Source organism: Aotus nancymaae, unplaced genomic scaffold (assembly GCF_030222135.1).
Source record: "Aotus nancymaae isolate 86718 unplaced genomic scaffold, 86718_ANA_hifiasm-v0.15.2.pri h1tg000028l, whole genome shotgun sequence".
Classification (NCBI taxonomy): domain Eukaryota; kingdom Metazoa; phylum Chordata; class Mammalia; order Primates; family Aotidae; genus Aotus; species Aotus nancymaae.
In genome coordinates, this window is record NW_026988441.1 from 33,760,675 (window position 1) to 33,779,304 (window position 18,630).

At 51.3% G+C, this 18,630-nt stretch overlaps 1 protein-coding gene across 1 annotated transcript; it reads left to right on the forward strand.

Moving 5' to 3' along the window:
* The first annotated feature begins 7,232 nt into the window (after positions 1-7,232).
* Positions 7,233-17,909, forward strand: SPC24 (SPC24 component of NDC80 kinetochore complex). The gene is made up of 5 exons (XM_012436240.2): positions 7,233-7,397; positions 13,418-13,562; positions 14,534-14,638; positions 14,759-14,835; positions 15,584-17,909. Exons 1-5 carry the CDS (start codon positions 7,238-7,240, stop codon positions 15,688-15,690), a joined length of 594 nt encoding a protein of 197 aa, XP_012291663.1. The 5' UTR covers positions 7,233-7,237; the 3' UTR covers positions 15,691-17,909.
* Positions 17,910-18,630: the final 721 nt, after the last annotated feature.

An 18,630-nucleotide genomic window follows, 5' to 3' on the forward strand; every position in this document is an offset into this window, starting at 1 on the left:
ACCACCATGCCTGGCTAATTTTTGTATTTTTAGTAGAGACAGGGTTTCACCATGTTGGCCAGGCTGGTCTTGATCTCCTGACCTCAAGTGATCCGCCCACCTCTCAGCTTCCCAAAGTGCTGCGATTACAGGCGTAAGCCACCGTCCTGGCCTAATTTTTAAATTTTTTGTAGAAACAGGGTTTCGCTATGTCTCCCAAGCCAGTCTCAAACTTCTAGACTCAAGTCATCCTCCCGCCTCAGCCTCCCTAAGTGCTGGGATTACACAGAGGAGCCACCGCAAATCTCTTTTTCAAAATGGACTTATTTTGGAAAATATTCAAAGCCACAGAACAATTCAGGAACGTCACAGTAAACACCTTCATGCTCTGTCCTAGACCAGCACCCAACAATAGTGCAGCCACTAGCCACATGTGGCTATTTTCATTTAAAGGTAAATGAGGCTCATGCCTGTGATTCCAGCACTTTGGGAGGCCGAGGTGCGTGGATCACCTGAGGTGAGAAGTTCGAGACCAGCCTGACCAACATCGTGAAACCCTGTCTCTACTAAAAATACAAAAAAAACTAGCTGGGTATGGTGGTGGGCACCTGTAGTCCCAGCTACTTGGGAGGCCGAGGCAAGAGAATCGCTTGAATCCGAGAGACAGAGGTTGCGGTGAGCTGAGATTCATCCCACTGCACCCCAGCCTGGGCAACAGAGCTAGGCTCCAGCTCTAAATAAATAAATAAATAAAGGTAATTATAATTAGTAGGATTGATGGCTTGTTTCTGTAGGCCCAGCTACTCAGGAGGCTGAGGTGGGTGGCACATCACTCAAGGCCAGGAGTTCGAGGCTGCAATGAGTGAACATTGTCCCACTACCCTCCAGTCTCGGTGACAGAGTCAGACCTTGTCTCTAAAAAAAAATTTTTTAAGTAAATGAATTATGCCAGGCACAGTGGCTAATGCCTATACTCCCAACACTTTGAAAGGCTGAGGTAGGCGGATCATTTGTGTTCGAGACCAGCCTGGCCAACCATGGAAACCCCATCTCTACTTAAAATACAAAAAAATTAACTGGGCATGGTGGTACATGCATGTAATCCCAGCTACTGGAGGCTGAGGCATGAGAATCGCTTGACCTTGGGAGACAGAGGTTGCAATGAGCCGAGATTGCAGCACTGTACCCCAGCCTGGGCGACAGAGTGAGGCTCCGACTCAAAAATAAATACATACATAAAGTAAGTGAATTATAATTCATTCTCAATAGCTTTACATGGTTGGTCGCTACTGTATTAATTTGCAGAGACACTGAATATTGCCATCGTCATTAAGTTTTGTTGAACACCCACTGTCGACACTTCGATCTTTTTTTTTTTTTTTGAGACAGGGTCTCGGCCGGGTGCAGTGGCTCTCAGCCAGGCGCGGTGGCTCACACCTGTAATCAAAGCACTTTGGAGGCCAAGGCGGGTGGATCACCTGAAGTTGGGAGTTCAAGACCAGCCTGACCAACAGGGTGAAACCCTGTCTTTAAAAAAAAAAAAAAAGAGACAGGGTCTCACTCTGACACCCAGGGTAGAGTGCAGTGGTGCAATCATAGCTCACTGCAGCCTCGACCTCCAGGGCTCAATGAATCCTCCCAACTCAGCCTCCAGAGTGGTTAGGACTCCAAGTGTCTAAATTCAAACAATACGGCAGTGTTTGTTGCTTGCAGGGTGCCATATCCCACTTGATAGAAATACCATTGTCGACAGTTTAGTGTTTCCTATCAAATCTTTTTCTAATATGTTTGGTCTTAATTTTTCTTTACAGGGCCGGGCGCGGCGGCTCACGCCTGTAATCCCAGCACTTTGGGAGGCCGAGGCGGGTGGATCACGAGGTCAAGAGATCGAGACCATCCCGGTCAACATGGTGAAACCCCGTTTCTACTAAAAATACAAAAAATTAGCTGGGCATGGTGGCGCATGCCTGTAGTCCCAGCTACTCAGGAGGCTGAGGCAGAATTGCCTGAACCCAGGAGGCGGAGGTTGCAGTGAGCCGAGATCGCGCCATTGCACTCCAGCCTGGGTAACGAGCAAAACTCTGTCTCAAAAAAAGAAAAAAAAAATTTTTCTTTACAATACTTTTTTCTGGAGGTATAAAATGCATATATTTTGTGTACAAATGGTGCACAAAAGTGTACAGCTCCATCTATGCCTTTTTTTTTTGTTTTTTGAGACAGAGTCTTGCTTTGTCGCTGGGACTGGAGTGCAGTGGTGCGATCTCGGCTCACTGCAACCTCCACCTCCCACGTTCAAGCGATTCTCCTGCCTCAGCTTCCTGAGTAGCTGGGATTACAGGTGCCCACCACCACCACACCCGGCTAATCTTTTTGTATTTTTAGTAGAGACGGGATTTTACTATGTTGGCCGTGCTGGTCTTGAACTCCTGACCTCTTGATCTGCCCGCCTCAGCTTCCCAAAGTGCTGGGATTACAGACATGAGCCACCGTGCCCCGCAACATCCATGGCTTTTTTTGTAAACAGCACTTCTGGAGTCACCGGCACCAGTATAGGAAAAGGACTATCTTGGTCCCAGCAGCCTGGGCCCTCCCCCTCAGATCTCCCAGAGACGGTCATATCTCCCAGCTTCTCATTTCCTCTGTTTATCCCCTAGGCTGTTCAGCCAGGAGATAACAGAAGGTTTTGGAAGCCCCAGAAATATTATGCTGAGTGTATTTCTAGGCAGAAGATCCATTGCTTTTGTCAATTTCCTCTGGATTTGCCAGCCAAGAAGGGATTTTAGGAAAGAAACTTTCTCACAATGCAACTGCCAGGCCCATTTGTCATGATCTTATTTCTTTTGTTCAGCTCACCCTTGAGACCCCATTCCTCCCACCCTCCCCTCACAGAGTCTCTTGCTTTGCTTTTTTTTAGTTTATTTTAAATTGTAATTGTGGTAAAGTATACATGGCATGAAATGTACCATTTTAACCATTTTAAAGCGCAGAGGTCAGTGGTATTAAGTACATTCACACTGTTGTGCAACCATCACCACCCTCCAGCTCCAGAACTTTCTCAGTTTGCAAAACTGAAACTGTCCCCATGAAACACTCACTCCGAATCCTCCTCCCCAGCCCCTAGCACCCACCATTCTACTTTCTGCCTTTATTAATCTGATAACTCTAGGGACCCTATGTAAGTGGAATTACACAGTGTTTGTCTTTTTGTGTCTGGCTTTTTGAGACGGAGTCTCACTCTGTCACCAGGCTGGAGTGCAGTAGTGCAATCTCAGCTCACTGCAACCTCTGCCTCCTGGGTTCACGTGATTCTCCTGCCTCAGCCTCCCTAGTAGCTAGGATTACAGGCACGTGCCACCACAGCCAGCTAATTTTTGTATTTTAGTAGAGACAGGGTTTCAACGTGTTGGCCAAAATGGTCTTGATCTCCTGATCTCGTGATCCGCCCACCTCTGGGATTACAGGTGTGAGCCACTGTGCCTGGCCCTGCCTGTTTCTGGCTTATTTCACAAACACATCTTCATCCACCTTGTAGCATGTGTCAGAATTTCCTTTCTTTCTTTCTTTTTTTTTTTTTTTTGAGATTAAGTTTTGCTCTTGTTGTCCAGGCTGGAGTGCAGTAGTGCCACCTCAGCTCACTGTAACCTCTGCCTCCCAAGTTCAAGTGATTCTTCTGCCTCAGCCTTCCAAGTAGTAGGGATTATAGGCACACACCACCACGACTGGCTAAGTTTTGTATTTTTAGTAGAGATGGTGTTTCACTATGTTGGCCAGGCTGGTCTGGAACTCCTGATCTCAGGTAATCCACCCACCTAGGCCTCCCAAAGTGCTGAGATTACAGGTGTGAGCCACCGCACCCAGTCAGAATTTTCTTCCTTTTTAAGGCCTATAATCCCAGCATTTTGCGAGGCTGAGGCAAGAGAATCATTTGAGCCCAGGAGTTTCAGACTAGCCTAGGTAATATAGTGAGACCCCCATCTCTAGAAAAAAAAAATTTTCACACCTGTAATCCCAGCACTTTGGGAGGCTGAGGCGGACAAATCACGAGGTCAAGAGATCAAGACCATCCTGGCCAACATGGTGAAACCCCGTCTCTACTAAAAATACAAAAAAAAATTAGCCAGGTATGGTGGTGCGCCCCTATAATCCCAGCTACTCAAGAGGCTGAGGTGGAAGAATTGCTTGAACTGGGAGGCGGAGGTTGCAGTGAGCTGAGATTGTGCCACTGCACTCCAGCCTGGAGACAGAGCAAGACTCCATCTCACAAAAACAAAAACAAAAAAATTGGCTGGGTGTAGTGGCATGTGCCTGTAGTCCCAGCTATTTGGGAGACTAAAATGGGAAGATTGCTTGAGCCCAGGAGGTCGAGGCTGTAGTGAGCCAAGATCACATACATCACTACTGCACTCCAGCCTGGCAGACAGACAGAGATCCTGTCTCAAAAAAAAAAAAAAAAAAAAAAAAATTGCGGCATGGGCATGGTGGCTCACACCTATAATCCCCACACTTTGAGAGGCCTAGGTGGGTGGATCGTCTGAGGTCACGCGTTCGAGACCAGCCTGGCCAACATGGTGAAACCCTGTCTCTACTAAAAAGTTAAAAATTAAGCGGGGCGCGGTGGCTCACACCTGTAATCCCAGCACTTTGGGAGGCCGAGGCGGGTGGATCACGAGGTCAAGAGATCAAGACCATCCTGGTCAACATGGTGAAACCCCGTCTCTACTAATACAAAAAATTAGCTGGGCATGGTGGCACGTGCCTGTAATCCAGCTACTCAGGAGGCTGAGGCAAGAGAATTGCTTGAACCCAGGAGGCGGAGGTTGCGGTGAGCCGAGATTGCGCCATTGCACTCCAGCCTGGGTAACAAGAGCGAAACTCCGTCTCAAAAAAAAAAAAAAAAGAAAAAGTTAAAAATTAGCTGGGTGTGGTGGTGGGCACCTGTAATCCCAGCTACTCAGGAGCCTGAGGCAGGAGAATCGCTTGAACCCAGGAGACAGAGGTTACAGTGAGCGGAAGTCGCACCACTGCACTCCAGCCTAGGGGACAGAGCGAGACTCCATCTCAAAAATAAAAAGTTGGGTTGTACGATGGACCACGTTTTGTTTATTAATTCTTCTATCTAAGAACACTTGTGCTGTTTTCACTCTTTATCTATTGTGAATAATGGCTGCTATGAATATGTATGGGCAAATATCTGTTCTAGAATCTGCTTTCAATTCTTTTTTTTTTTTTTTTTTTTGAGATAGAGTTTCGCTTTTATTGCCCAGCCTGTAGTGCAATGTCACGATCTTGGCTCACTGCAACCTCCGTCTCCTGGGTTCAAGCGATTCTCCTGCCTCAGCCTCCCGAGTAGCTGGGATTACAGGCATGCGCCACCACACCTGGCTAATTTTGTATCTTTAGTAGAGATGGGGTTTTCCATGTTGGTCAGGCTGGTCTCAAACTCCCGAACTCAGGTGATCCACCCACCTCGGCCTCCCAAAGTGCTGGGATTACAGGCGTGAGCCACTGCGCCTGGCCCTGCTTTCAGTTATTTTGGGGATATACCCAGGAGTGGAATTGCTGATATAGGAATACTATTTTTAATTTTTGAGGAACTGCCACACTGTTTCCCGCAGCAGCTGCACCGTTTTACATTCTCAGCAAGGGTACACAAGGATTCCAATTTCTCTACGTCTTGGTCGACACTTGTTATTTTCCAGGTTGGTTGGCTGGTTGGTTGGTTTTGGACAGTAGCCATCCTCATGGCTGCGAAGTGGTTCTCGCTTTGCTTTTTTGGAAGGGAGGTGGGTGGGCGGCGTTTTTTCCGCAGGAGCCTTTGCACCTATCAGGCTTGCCTGGCTTATCTCTGGGACACCTCCTGGCAGCTGATAAGAGAGGGCTATCTTTAGCCACTGTGGTTTAGGAAGGTTAGGAGCCTGACAAGGTCACAGGTAAGCTGCAGCATCAGAAATGGAACCTGAGGCCTTATCCCCTCTTGATTTCACTGTGCATCTTTGCTACTCGCTGCCTTTAGCCACAGCAAAGGTGAGTCCTGTGACAAGATCACACAGCTGGTTATAGAAGGCATGGTCGCCGGGCGCGGTGGCTCATGCCTGTAATCCCAACACTTTGGGAGGCCGAGGCGGGCGAACCAGGTCAGGAGTTCAAGACCACCCTGGCCAACATAGTGAAACCCTGTCTCTACTAAAAATACAAAAAATTAGGTATTTTTTTGTCGTGTGTGCCTGTAATCCCAGCTACTTGGGAGGCTGATGTAGGAGAATCACTTGAACCCGGAAGGCAGAGGTTGCAGTGAGCCAAGGTGGCACCACTGCACTGATCTTTTTTTGTTTGTTTTGTTTCTTCTGAGATAGGCTGGTCTCAAACTCCAGGGCTCAAGCAATCCTCCTGCCTTAGCCTCCCAAAGACCTGAAACTACAGGTGTGAGCTACTGCATCCAGCTGCATGCTAGGATTCTGTGTTTCATTAAACAACTATATAGCACCTGCTGAATACCAGGCACTATCTTCATTTAATCCTCATGCCAGGTGGGCTAGGTGGCTTATGCCTGCAATCCCAGCATTTTGGAAGGCGAAGATGGAAGGATTGCTGGAGGCCAGGAGGTTGAGGCTACAATGAGCTATGATTGTGCCACTGTACTTCAGCCTGGACCACAGAGCAATACCCTGCCCCCCCCGCAAAAAAAAAGTTATAAGAAGAATCCTCACGGCAACCCTGACATAGGAACTAGTATGACCTTGTCTTCCTAAGGAGGAAAGTACCGAACAGAGGGGTGAAGTCTGCCTAGGATAACACAGCTAGTAGGTGGCAACGCTGGGATTCGAACCCAGTAAATCTGGCTGCAGACGCCATTCTGCTATGCAGCCTGTCATAGAATCTACTCATTCTCTATGCTTATTGTGTGTATCCCACGCACAAACTGTAGGATGTAAGTTCCAGGAGAAGCTCCTCTCTGTTTTGCCCTTAGAACCCCGCCCTCTACAGAGACGGCGCTCGACCTAAGGAGAAATAAACAGCATCAACGGAGACTCCCCCTTCTTGCACCGATTGGTCATCTCGGATGACTGACGGATGACTGGGCGCAGGCGCAGCAGGCCAGACCCAAGGCAGCTTCCCTCATTCTGAGACGCCTTTCCCTATGCCTATTGGCCATTGCTTACGACTGACGTAGAAAAAAGCCAATGGAAAGCAATCTCTTTGGTAAGAGGGCGGGCCCCTCGGGCAGTCAAATTTGCGCGGGTTGGGGACTGCGGTAGTCATGGCCGCCTTCCGCGACATGGAGGAGGTGAGCCAGGGGCTGCTCAGCCTGCTGGGCACCAATCGCGCCGAGGCTCAGCAGCGACGGCTGTTGCGGCACCACGAGCAGGTGGTGGAGCGGCTACTGGAGACGCAAGACGGTGCCGAGAAGCAGCTGCATGGTGAGGGCCGGAGCGCGGGCGCGGGCCGACGGGGGACAGGGCCCGGGTGCTGGGAGGGGGCGACCAGGCCGACCTCAAAACCCCTTCTCTCCTGGACTCTCCCATCTCCTGCCCTATTCCCCTGGGACGGCCCCCTCTGAGCCTTAGTTTCCCCCTCTGAGAAATCGGCTTTATGAAGCATAAAGCCCCCCCAGGAGTTTAGTGGTAAATATATCATCCCCCGCCCCCCGGGGGTTTAGTGGTAAATATAGGAGCCCGGAGGGGTTGGTCCCTTCTGAGCGCTCTGTGAGCAGGAGCTGGGGGTCTCAGGGTTTGAACTGGGGCTTAGGAGTCAAAGCGCCGGGTTTGAATCCCAGCACCCATCCCCACCGCCTCTGTGAGACTTGAGGTGAGTTTCTTAACTTCTCTGTGCCTCAGCTTCCTTCCCTGTCAAATGGTTGTGAAAGTAGCCCACCCCTTCTTCCTGAGAAGAATGCACTAGCATTGAGATGTTTTATGGAGCACCTGCTGCCACCAGGCCCTGGGTGGCGGCAGGGAACAAAACAGACAACATTTTTGCCTTAGGGGACTGACGTGCATGCTAGTGCCTGGGAGAGGGAGCAAGATTAACAAGAGAAATCCATTTGTCGGTCTCGCGCGATGGCTCACACCTGCAATCCCAGCACTTTGGGAGGCTGAGGCAGGTGGATCACAAGGAGGAAAACCAGGTTGTGTAGGCGGAGTGGTGAAGTTTTGGGGAAAGCCTTCTGTGAAGATGATGTTTGAGCAGAAGCCTGAAGGAGGCCTCACACCTGTAACTCCAGCACTTTGGGAGGAAAGGTAGGAGGATTGTTTCAGACCAGGAGTTGGAGACCAGCCTGGGCAACTTGCTGATAGCTCATCTCTACTGAAAATAAAAAAGTATTATCCCTGCATGGTGGTTCCCACTTGTAATCCCAGCTACTTGGGAGGCTGCGGTGCGAGAATCATTTGAGCCCAGAAGTTGGAGATTGTAATGAGCTGCACTCCACCACCAGCCTTGGCAACAGAGCAAGATAATGTCTCTTAAAAAGAAACCTGGGGCCGGGTGTCATGGCTCACGCCTGTAATCCCAGCATTTTGGGAGGCCGAGGTGGGTGGATCACCTGAGGTCAGGAGTTCAAGATCAGCCTGGCCAATATGGCGAAACCCCATCTCTACTAAAAATACAAAAATTAGCGGGATGTGGTGGTGGGCACCTGCAATCCCAGCTACTTGGGAGGCTGAGGCAGGAGAATCACTTGAACCGGGAGGTGGAGGTCTTAGTGAGCTGAGATCATGCCATTGCACTACAGACTGGGCGACAAGAGCGAAATTCTATCTCAAAAAAAAAAAAAGGGACCATTTTCATGCGTCCAAGATGCCATTGAATGTTAAGACTTACTTTATATTAAAGGAGGATTCATTTAAAAAAAAAAAGACTTACTTTAAAGAGGAAAAAAAAAATCTGGGCTAACAAATATCTTTGTGCGTGTGTGTGTTTTTTTGTTTGTTTGTTTGTTTTGTTTTTTGAGACAGTTTCCCTCAGTCGCCAGGCTGGAGTGCAGTGGCACAATCTCGGCTCACTGCACCTTCCGCCTCCCAGGTTCAAGTGATTCTCCTGCCTCAGCTTCCCAAGTAGCTGGGACTATAGGCACGCGCCACCACAGCCAGCTATATTTTTTGTATTTTTAGTAGAGACGGGGTTTCACCATGTTGGCCAAGATGATGTCTATCTCCTGACCTCAGCCTGCCAAACTGCTGGGACTACAGGCGTGAGCCACCGTGCCCAACCCATCTTCACCATTTTTTTTTTTTTTTTTTTTTTTTTTTTTTTTTTTTTGAGACGGAGTTTCGCTCTTGATACCCAGGCTGGAGCGCAATGGCGCGATCTCGGCTCACCGCAATCTCCGCCTCCTGGGTTCAGGCAATTCTCCTGCCTCAGCCTCCTGAGTAGCTGGGATTACAGGCACGCGCCACCATGCCCAGCTAATTTTTTGTATTAGTAGAGACGGGGTTTCACCATGTTGACCAGGATGGTCTCGATCTCTTGACCTCGTGATCCACCCGCCTCGGCCTCCCAAAGTGCTGGGATTACAGGCTTGAGCCACCGCGCCCGGCCCATCTTCACCATTTTTAAGTGCGCCATTCAGTGGCATTAAGCACGTTCTCACTGTTGTGCAGCCATCACCACTATCCATCTCCAGAACTTCCTCATCTTTACAAACCAAAGCTCTCTCCCCATGAAACACTCACTCCCCATCCCCTTCGCAGACCGGCACCCACCTGCTGCTTACTCTGTCTCAAATTTGACTCCCTAATATCTACCCTTCATAGTGGAATCATACAATACCCTTTTGCATCTGGCTTATTTCACTGAGCCTAAGGTCGTCTACGTTCATCCATGTTCTAGCCTGCGTTCCTGGCAGTGTGGATTGCAAATGCAAAGGTCAGGAGGTGAGAATGAACTCGGCCATTAGAAGGGAGTGTTAGAAGATGAGCTCAGCCGCCGCATGACTGCCAGGCCTGGGGAGCGCCCGGGAGGAGTTTGAATGTTATCCTGAGTGTGATGTCCCGGGCAGCCTCTTCCCTCCTCCTCCTTCCACCCCTCCGTTGGAAAAGATGGCCAGGGGCAGAACTGTGTTACTTATAGTTAAATGATTACAAGCTTGCTTTGATTTTTTACACTGAGATTTGTTCCACGGATCAAATATTGAATTAAGAAAACTCCAAACTATGGTGCAGTAAAATAAAAGCAGAGATCAAGCGGTAACAGGGGTCCTATAGTAAAGACCATCTGGGAGCGCTATAACTGCGGAAGCTGCGGTGTGGCTGCAGAGCAGGGAAAACTGCTTTGGTCCCACGTCTCTTCCCAACATAGAGTCTGCGTGAGGGTCTCGTAAAGAGGGCTTGTGCGGCCGGACGCGGTGGCTCAAGCCTGTAATCCCAGCACTTTGGGAGGCTGAGGCGGGTGGATCACGAGGTCAACAGATCGAGACCATCCTGGTCAACATGGTGAAACCCCATCTCTACTAAAAATAAAAAAATTAGCTGGGCATGGTGGCGCGTGCCTGTAATCCCAGCTACTCAGGAGGCTGAGGCAGGAGAATTGCCTGAACCCAGGAGGTGGAGGTTGCGGTGAGCCGAGATCGCGCCATTGCACTCCAGCCTGGGTAACAAGAGTGAAACTCCGTCTCAAAAAAAAAAAAAAAAAAGAAGGCTTGTGCAAGAACTCTGGGAAGGAATGCAATCTGTGCTCTCCAGACTCGGAGGGTCTTTGCAGATGGGAGCTTGCGAGGCCGGAAGGCCTTGCAGGGCGGAGATAACCGGAACTCCACAGGCTCTGCCTATGTTCTCGGAATGTGGAGCAATTCTGATTGCTCTGTGTCCACCATGCTTGGGACATAAAAGCCCCTGGATGCATTGCGTGTGCTCAGACCTTATGGTGCCTTATCGGCTATGTCTCTTTTGCCAGCGCACCTGGATAGGCAATGGGTGGTAGAAACTCAGTGTCCTTAGTTAGCATTTCTTAGAAGAACCACATTTGTTATTGAATGCTGCAGACACATGCTTCTCCCCACCATCCCCCAATCTTCCTTCTCAACCCCCTCCCCCGAGCCTGCAAGATTAACAAGATAATGCACCCAAACCCGCGTGAGAGTGCCTGGGACCCCTAGACCCATGCTGTGAACTTTTGTCTCTGTCTTAATTTTTTTTTTTTTTTTTTTTTTTTTGAGACGGAGTTTTGCTCTTGTTACCCAGGCTGGAGTGCAATGGCGCGATCTCGGCTCACCGCAACCTCCGCCTCCTGGGTTCAGGCAATTCTCCTGCCTCAGCCTCCTGAGTAGCTGGGACTACAGGCGTGCGCCACCATGCCCAGCTAATTTTTTTGTATTTTTAGTAGAGACGGGGTTTCACCATGTTGACCAGGATGGTCTCGATCTGTTGACCTCGTGATCCACCCGCCTCAGCCTCCCAAAGTGCTGGGATTACAGGCGTGAGCCACCGCGCCCGGCCTTGTCTTAATTCTTTTCTCACTCCCTTGTCACCACCAGGACATGGGGCACCCACCTACAGAGTTGGGCTGGTTCCCAGCAAACTCCCCCTCCTCTGATGGCCTAGGAGAACAGTGTGACTCAGCCAGCCTGGCCTTTAGCGGAATGGATGAATCTGGGGCCAAGGAAACAGAGTCCAGGCCCAGGATCCTGGACTTTGAGTCAAACAGATGCAGTTCACATCCTAGGTCTGGAGCTGCGTACCTGTGAGCGACTCACTAAACTTCTCTGGACCGTTTTTTTCATGTCCAAGATATGGGGCAGAGGAGTTAAAGTACCCCCACAGGCCGGGCAGAGCGGCTCACGCCTGTTATCCCAGCACTTTGGGAGGCCAAGGTGGTGGATAACTTGAGGCCAGGAGTTCAAGACCAACCTGGCCAACATGGTCAAACATGTTCTCTACTAAAAATACAAAAATTAGCTGGCCATTGCGGCACGTGCCTGTGATTCCAGCTACTTCAGAGGCTGAGACAGGAGAATTGCTTGAACCTGGGAGATGGAGGTTGCAATGAGCTAAGATCATGCCACTGCACTCCAGACTGGGTGACAAAGCAAGGCTGTTTTTAAAAAATAGGCCAGGTGCAGTGGCTGACGCCTGTAATCCCATTACTTTGGGAGGCCAAGGCAGGTAAATCACCTGAGGTCAGGAGTTTGAGGCCAGCCTGGCCAACTTGGTGAAACCCCAGCTCTGCTAAAAATACAAGAATTCCCTGGGCTTGGTGGCACATGCCTGTAATTCCACCTACTCTGAAGGCGGAGACTCGAGTATCGCTTGAATCTGGGAGGTGGAGGTTGTAGTGAGCTGAGATTGCGCCACTGCATTCCAGCCTGGGCAACAGAGGGAGACAGTATCTCAATAATAATAAAATTAAATAAAAAGTACCCCCTCAGAGAGTTGTGTGAGAATATGTCAAGTAGGAGCACCTTATAATGAACAGCTGTGGGGTAGAGATTACTACTCAGGGAAGACTCCAGAAAAGACTTGGTTGTCTTTGGGAGGGCGAACAGATATCGGGTGGGAAGGCTGTGTGAGCCGGCTGGAGCCTCAGCTGTCCCAACAGGAAATCGGCAGGCACCGTCCGAACCAGACCTATCAAGAAATAGCAGCATAAGCAAGTTGTTTAGAAATGTGGAGGCCAGTGCCAGAGAAAACAGCTACAACTTGAAAGTGACTGCTCTGGAGGGTGGAGAGGCTTGGAGAAGGGTGTGTGCATCTGTGTTTATGTTTTCAGAACCATGTACATGTCATACTGTGATTCAAAATAACATAAACCCCCCACTGCTAAATTTGACTGGCTTTTTAAAAAAATAATGTAAGTTTCTAAAAACTCAAACATGGGCCCTTTGGGAAGCATTTAATCTGCCTTCTCTGAGTTGGCAGGTTTCTAGGAAGGAACCAGTAGCCTTCTTTTTTTTTGTTAGTGGTTTGGTTTGGGTTTTTGGGATAGAGTCTCGTGCTGTCGCCCAGGCTGGCATGTAGTGGCACAATTACGACGATTATGTCTCACTGTAGCCTCGACCTCCCTGGTTCAGACAATCCTCCCACCTCAGCCTCCCATGTAGCTAGGGCTACAGGCGCACACCACAACGCCCAGCTAATCTTACATTTTTAGTAGAGATGGGGTTTTGCCACATCGCCCAGGGTGGTCTCAGACTCCTGGGCTCAAGGGATCCTCCTGCCTTGGCCTCTCAAAGTGCTGGATTGCAGGCAGAAGCCACCACACCCAGCCAACTATATTGTTATAAACCATTTCGGGTGTGTGAAGAAGGACCAGGTTTTATTTTTGGTGTATTTCAATGTGTTTTGGTGAACTGGTAGTTGTACAAGTTGCCATTAGAACTCTCTGGACTCAGGGCTGCAGGCAAGAAGGGGCATGTTTCTTGCCAGTAGAGGTGGCGACCCACCTTCTCTCTGCCCTCCTTGGGGAAGGACAGACCCTAGGGAGCCTGCTTCTCTCCACCCTGCAGAGATCCTCACCATGGAGAAGGAAGTGGCCGAGAGCCTTCTCAACGCGAAGGAGCAGGTGCACCAGGGTGGTGTGGATCTGCAGCAGCTGGAAGCCGGGCTTCAGGAGGCCAGGGAGGAGGACGCCCAGCTGAAGGCCAGCCTCCTATATCCTTATCTACAAACAAGTCAGCCTTGGTGGAAAACATGCATTGGGTGAGGCACGGTGGCTCACGCCTGTCATCCCAGTACTTTGGGAGGCCAAGGCGGGCGGATCATGAGGTCAGGAGATAAGAGACTATCTTGGCTAACACAGTGAAACCCTGTCTCTACTAGAAATGCAAAAAATTAGCCAGACATGGTGGCGGGCGCCTGTAGTCCCAGCTACTCAGGAGACTGAGGCAGGAGAGTAACTTGAACCCAGGAGGCAGAGGTTGCAGTGAGCTGAGGTGGTGCCACTGCACTCCAGCCTGGGCAAGAAAGTGAGACCTTGTCTCAAAAAAACATGCATTGGGCCAGGTTCAGTTGCTCACACCTGTAATCCCGGCATTTGGGAAGCCTTGGAGTTGACCAGTCTGGGAAACAGAGACCCTGTGTCTACAAAAGTAAAAAATTGGCGGGGTGTGGCGGTGAGTGCCTATAGTCTCAGCTATTTGAGAGGCCGAGGTGGGAGGATTGCTTGGGCCTGGGAGATCAAGGCTGTACTCCAGTCTGGACGACAGAGCCAGACCCTGTCTCAAAAACAAAGAAAGACTGGGCGAGGTGGCTTACGCCTGTAATCCCAGCAATTTTGGAGGCTGAGATGGGTGGATCACTTGAGGTCAGGAGTTCGAGACCAGCCTGGCCAACATGGTGACACCCCCCTCTCTACAAAAAATACAAAAATTAGCCAGGCATGGTGGTGGGTGCCTGTAATCCCAGCTACTCGGGAGGTGGGGGCTGGAGAATTGCTTGAACCCGGGAGGCGGAGGTTGCAGTGAGCCGAGATCCCACCACTGTACTCCAGCCTGGGCGACAGAGCAAGACTCTGACTCAGAGAAGAAAGTGCGTCGATAGAGCCGAGGCCCCGGCCTCCTGGCTGCAGTGAATGCAGGGGCAGCCCCCTCTCAAAAGCTGGGGTCCTTAACTACCTGCCCTACGCAGCTCACCAGAGAGCTGGAGGAGCTCAAGGAGATCGAGGCGGATCTGGAACGACAGAAGAAGGAGGTCGACGAGGATACGACAGTCACAATCCCCTCAGCCGTGTAGGTTCCGCCAGAGCGTGCGCCCGCCTGTGCCTCCTCGTTCATTTGTTCAGTCCAGCTCTTGGTTGAAGTCGGTGCTGGGTAACTTTCTTTTTTTTTTGTTTTTGGCTTCTTGTATAGGTACGTGGCTCAACTTTACCAGCAAATTAGTAAAATTGAGTGGGATTACGAGTGTGAGCCAGGGATGATCAAAGGCAGTATCCTTTTTGGGAGACATTGTAACCCTTATCCACTGTAGGTAGGGAGGTAAAATGGAGCATAGCAAGACCCTGTAAAAATTAGCCAGGTGTTGGGCTGGGTGCAGTGGCCACCCCTGCAATCCCAGCACTATGGGAAGCCGAGGTGAGCAGATCACAAGGTCAGGAGTTCAAGACCAGCCTGACCAATATGGTGAAATGCTGTCTACTGAAAATACAAAAATTAGCTAGGCGTGGTGGTGCATGCCTGTAATCCCAGCTACTCGGGAAGCTGAGGCATGAGAATTGCTTAACCCCAGGAGGTGGAGGTTGCAGTGAGCTGAGATTGCACCACTGCACTCCAGCCTGGGCAACAGAATGACTTTGTCTAAAAAAAAAACCTGGGCGCGGTGGCTCACTCCAGTAATCCCAGCACATTCGGAGGCTGAAGCGGGCAGATCATCTGAGGCTGAGAGTTCAAGACCAGCCTGACCAATATAGAAAGACCCCATCTCTACTAAAAATATAAAATTAGCCAGGCGTGGTGGCGCATGCCAGTAATCCCAGCTACTCTGGGAGGCTGAGGCAGGAGAATCACTTCAACCTGGGAGGCCAAAGTTGCAGTGAGCCGAGATGGCACCATTGCACTCCAGCCTGGCCAACAAGAAGGAAGCTCTGCCTCAAAAATAAAAAGTAAAGGCAGTGTCCTTTTCCCCGTGGGGTTGTGTGAGGGGCTGTGTCCTGAGCTTTCCTTACATCTGTGCCTCAGTCCATCATGGCCCGAGTGTGGCCCAGCCCATCCACCTGGACAGCACCCAGCTCTCCAAGAAATTCATCAGCGACTACCTCTGGAGCCTGGTGGACACCAAGTGGTAGCCAGGAGCCTCTTGGCTGCGTCTTGCACCCAGCGGGCATCTGCCACCATCAGATCCATTTCAACTCCCACAGGTGTTAGAGACGGAGGAAGCAGGGTACCCGAGAGGAGCTGGGAGTTAAGCAAGGGACAGGGCTGTGACGGGTGGGACGTAATTGAAGAGACAGGAGCTCAACCATGGCCATCTTTCCCTGTGACCTGTTGGCGTGGTAGATACCACCCGTCTGCGCTCAGGCTTTCCTCTGGGGACTCGCGGGGCCCGTGGCTTGCATAGGAGCCCATCTCTGGCTCCAGGGTGGACTCTGTGTCAGAGACCACGAGATGTGTCTTTTATCGCTCGTTCTCCCCTCCCTCCTTCATAAAGGGAGTCCTTTTAGATGCCCCGTTAAAACAACACATCCCAGCACCCTTGTAGTTAATGTCCAGCCAGTGAAATGTACGTGGAACTGTTAAATGACACTTCTAGAAGGATTTTTTTTTTTTTTTTAATGAGAGGGGCTTTCACCATGGTGACCCAGCTGGTCTCAAACCCCTGACCTCAGGTAATCCACCCGTCTCAGCCTCCCAAAGTGCTGAGATTACAGGTGCACACCACCAGGCCTGGCTAATTTTTATTTTTAGTAGAGTCGGTTTCATCATGTTGGCCAGGATGGTCTCAATCTCTTGACATCATTATCCGCCCACCTTGGCCTCCCAAAGTGCTGGGCACGCCCCCACCCGGCTGTAGTTCATTTTTAATCAGAGATGGGCGTTTTTAGGCAGAGGGAACAGCTTTAACAGCATCTGCGTACATCAGGCGAACACTGAAATGGTTCATTCAGGTGAGCCTGGGAGGTCTTGGGTGAGAATGCTGAACTGGTGGCCTCTAGGGAGATCAACCTAGAAAAGAGGGATCAGGGCCCAGTGTGTGGCTCACGCCTGTAATCCCAGCACTTTGGGAGGCCGAGGCGGGCAGATCACAAGGTCAAGAAATTGAGACCAGCCTGGCCAACATGGTGAAAGCCGTCTCTACTAAAAATACAAAAATTAGCTGGGTGTGGTGGCGCATACCTGTAATCCCAACCACTCGGGAGGCTGAGGCAGGAGAATTGCTTGAACCAGGACCCAGGAGGCAGAGGTTGCAGTGAGCCGAGGTCGCGCCACTGCACTCCATTCTGGGCCATAGAGCGAGACTCTGTCTCAAAGGAAAAACCTCTTGCGTGCCTGGAAGCCCCAGGCAGGGACCAGTCTGCAAGTCAGGTATCAGGGTTGGCTGAGCGCTGCTGTCACCACCTTGGTCATTCCTTCCCACATACAGGACAGGAGATGCTACCACCAGCTGGTTCACCGGATGGGCCCAGCCCACAGCTGGGAGTCCTGGGGTTGAGGGGATGGGAACATTTCCCTCTGGTCCTGCAAACTGCAGCTCCGAGTGCCCTGGAGAGAAAGCAGGCGTCGGGGCAGGGGGCCACTGTGGTGAGGACTCTGGGAGCTGGGGCTTATCTGTACCCCTGGCCCAGTGCCCACACCTCCTGTACCCTGGGGTTGGGGCTCCCTCCCACAGGAATGGCCTGGCTCTGTTCCCAGAGGGAGCCAAGGAGCCATTGACCTGCTCTGTCACTCCCTATCCTCTCCATCCCAGCAGTCTGGACCTCAGTTTCCCCAAGGAAGAGATGGTCTCATCACAGAGCCTGTGCTGGGGCTCAAAGGGGTCCTGCCCACCACCCACATCCCCATCCCCGTTCCCGCCAGGCAGGCACAGGGTCCCCTCTATGGGTCGAGTGAGTTGGAGAGGAACTCGGCCTGGTGGGGACCCAGCAGGCGGGTTCCGGGAGGTGCCTGATCTCCGGGCCGGGAGAGGCCCCACTCCGCATGCTTGGTCCCTGACTCACTGCCGGCGCTGGCTGGATGCCCAGGACAGTCTGAAGCCTGTGGCCTCCAGCTCCACCCCCGCCCCCGTTTGTCCTCCCTCTGAGAGCTGCCCCTTTGGCCACCGGCTCTTTCTTGAATGACGGAGACAGGCCAGAGGCTTGCTGACGGCTCGGCCCAGCCCTGCTGAGGTGGGATAAGGTTCCAGTCCCCAGGACCATCCATTTTACATATGGAGAAACTGAGGCACGCGTGATAAGGACCACCCTGGAGTCTGAACTTCAGCAGTGAAGCCCCCAAACCCTCCCTAGGCTTAGGGTGGTCTCGCTCAGGACCAGGTGCAGTACATGTATCAGTAGCCCCTGGAGGATCATCCTGGCTTCTCCAATGAGAAGCAGCCCCTCCTGAGGAGTCTGCCCTGTGTCCGAAGCACCTGCACCTGCTCGAGCCCCAGAGGGCAGTGATGGGGCAGCCCAAGGAGCTAGCCACTTAGTCATTATTGGCAGGCGGTGTGTAGGTCACGAATTCACACCACGGCCGGCCCTCTGCTGGTGTTTCTGGGGAAGGGAGCCCAGGGGCTATGGAGGTAGTAGGCTCCTTACTCGGGCCCTACTGCTCACTGAGCGGCTTCCCCTGAGGACTAGACTTGTGTATCTTCCCCAGGACTCCCCAAGCCCTGGCGGGGATGAAGTGCATCCTCGGGCCAGTGATGGAGGCCACCCAGAGGGGCAGGCAGCTGGGAACAGCTTGGGATGGCTGAGGCTAGAGTGCAGTGGCGCCATCACAGCTCACTGTAGCCTCGAATTCATCAGCTCAAACAATCCTCCTGCCTCAGCCTTCTGAGTCGCTGGGGCTTAGCTTTTCATGGAACCCCCCTCTGACTGGCATTCAGTGCCCCTTCCCTGATAGTTCTGGTCTAAGACGTTCTCAGAGTTCTTCCCAGTTTACGGTTAAAAGAAACAGATTGCCCGGGTGCGGTGGCTTACACCGGTAATCCCAGTACTTTGGGAGGCCGAGGCCGGTGGATCACAAGGTCAGAAGTTCGAGACCAGTCGGCCAACATGGTAAAACCCGTCTTTACTAAAAACACAAAA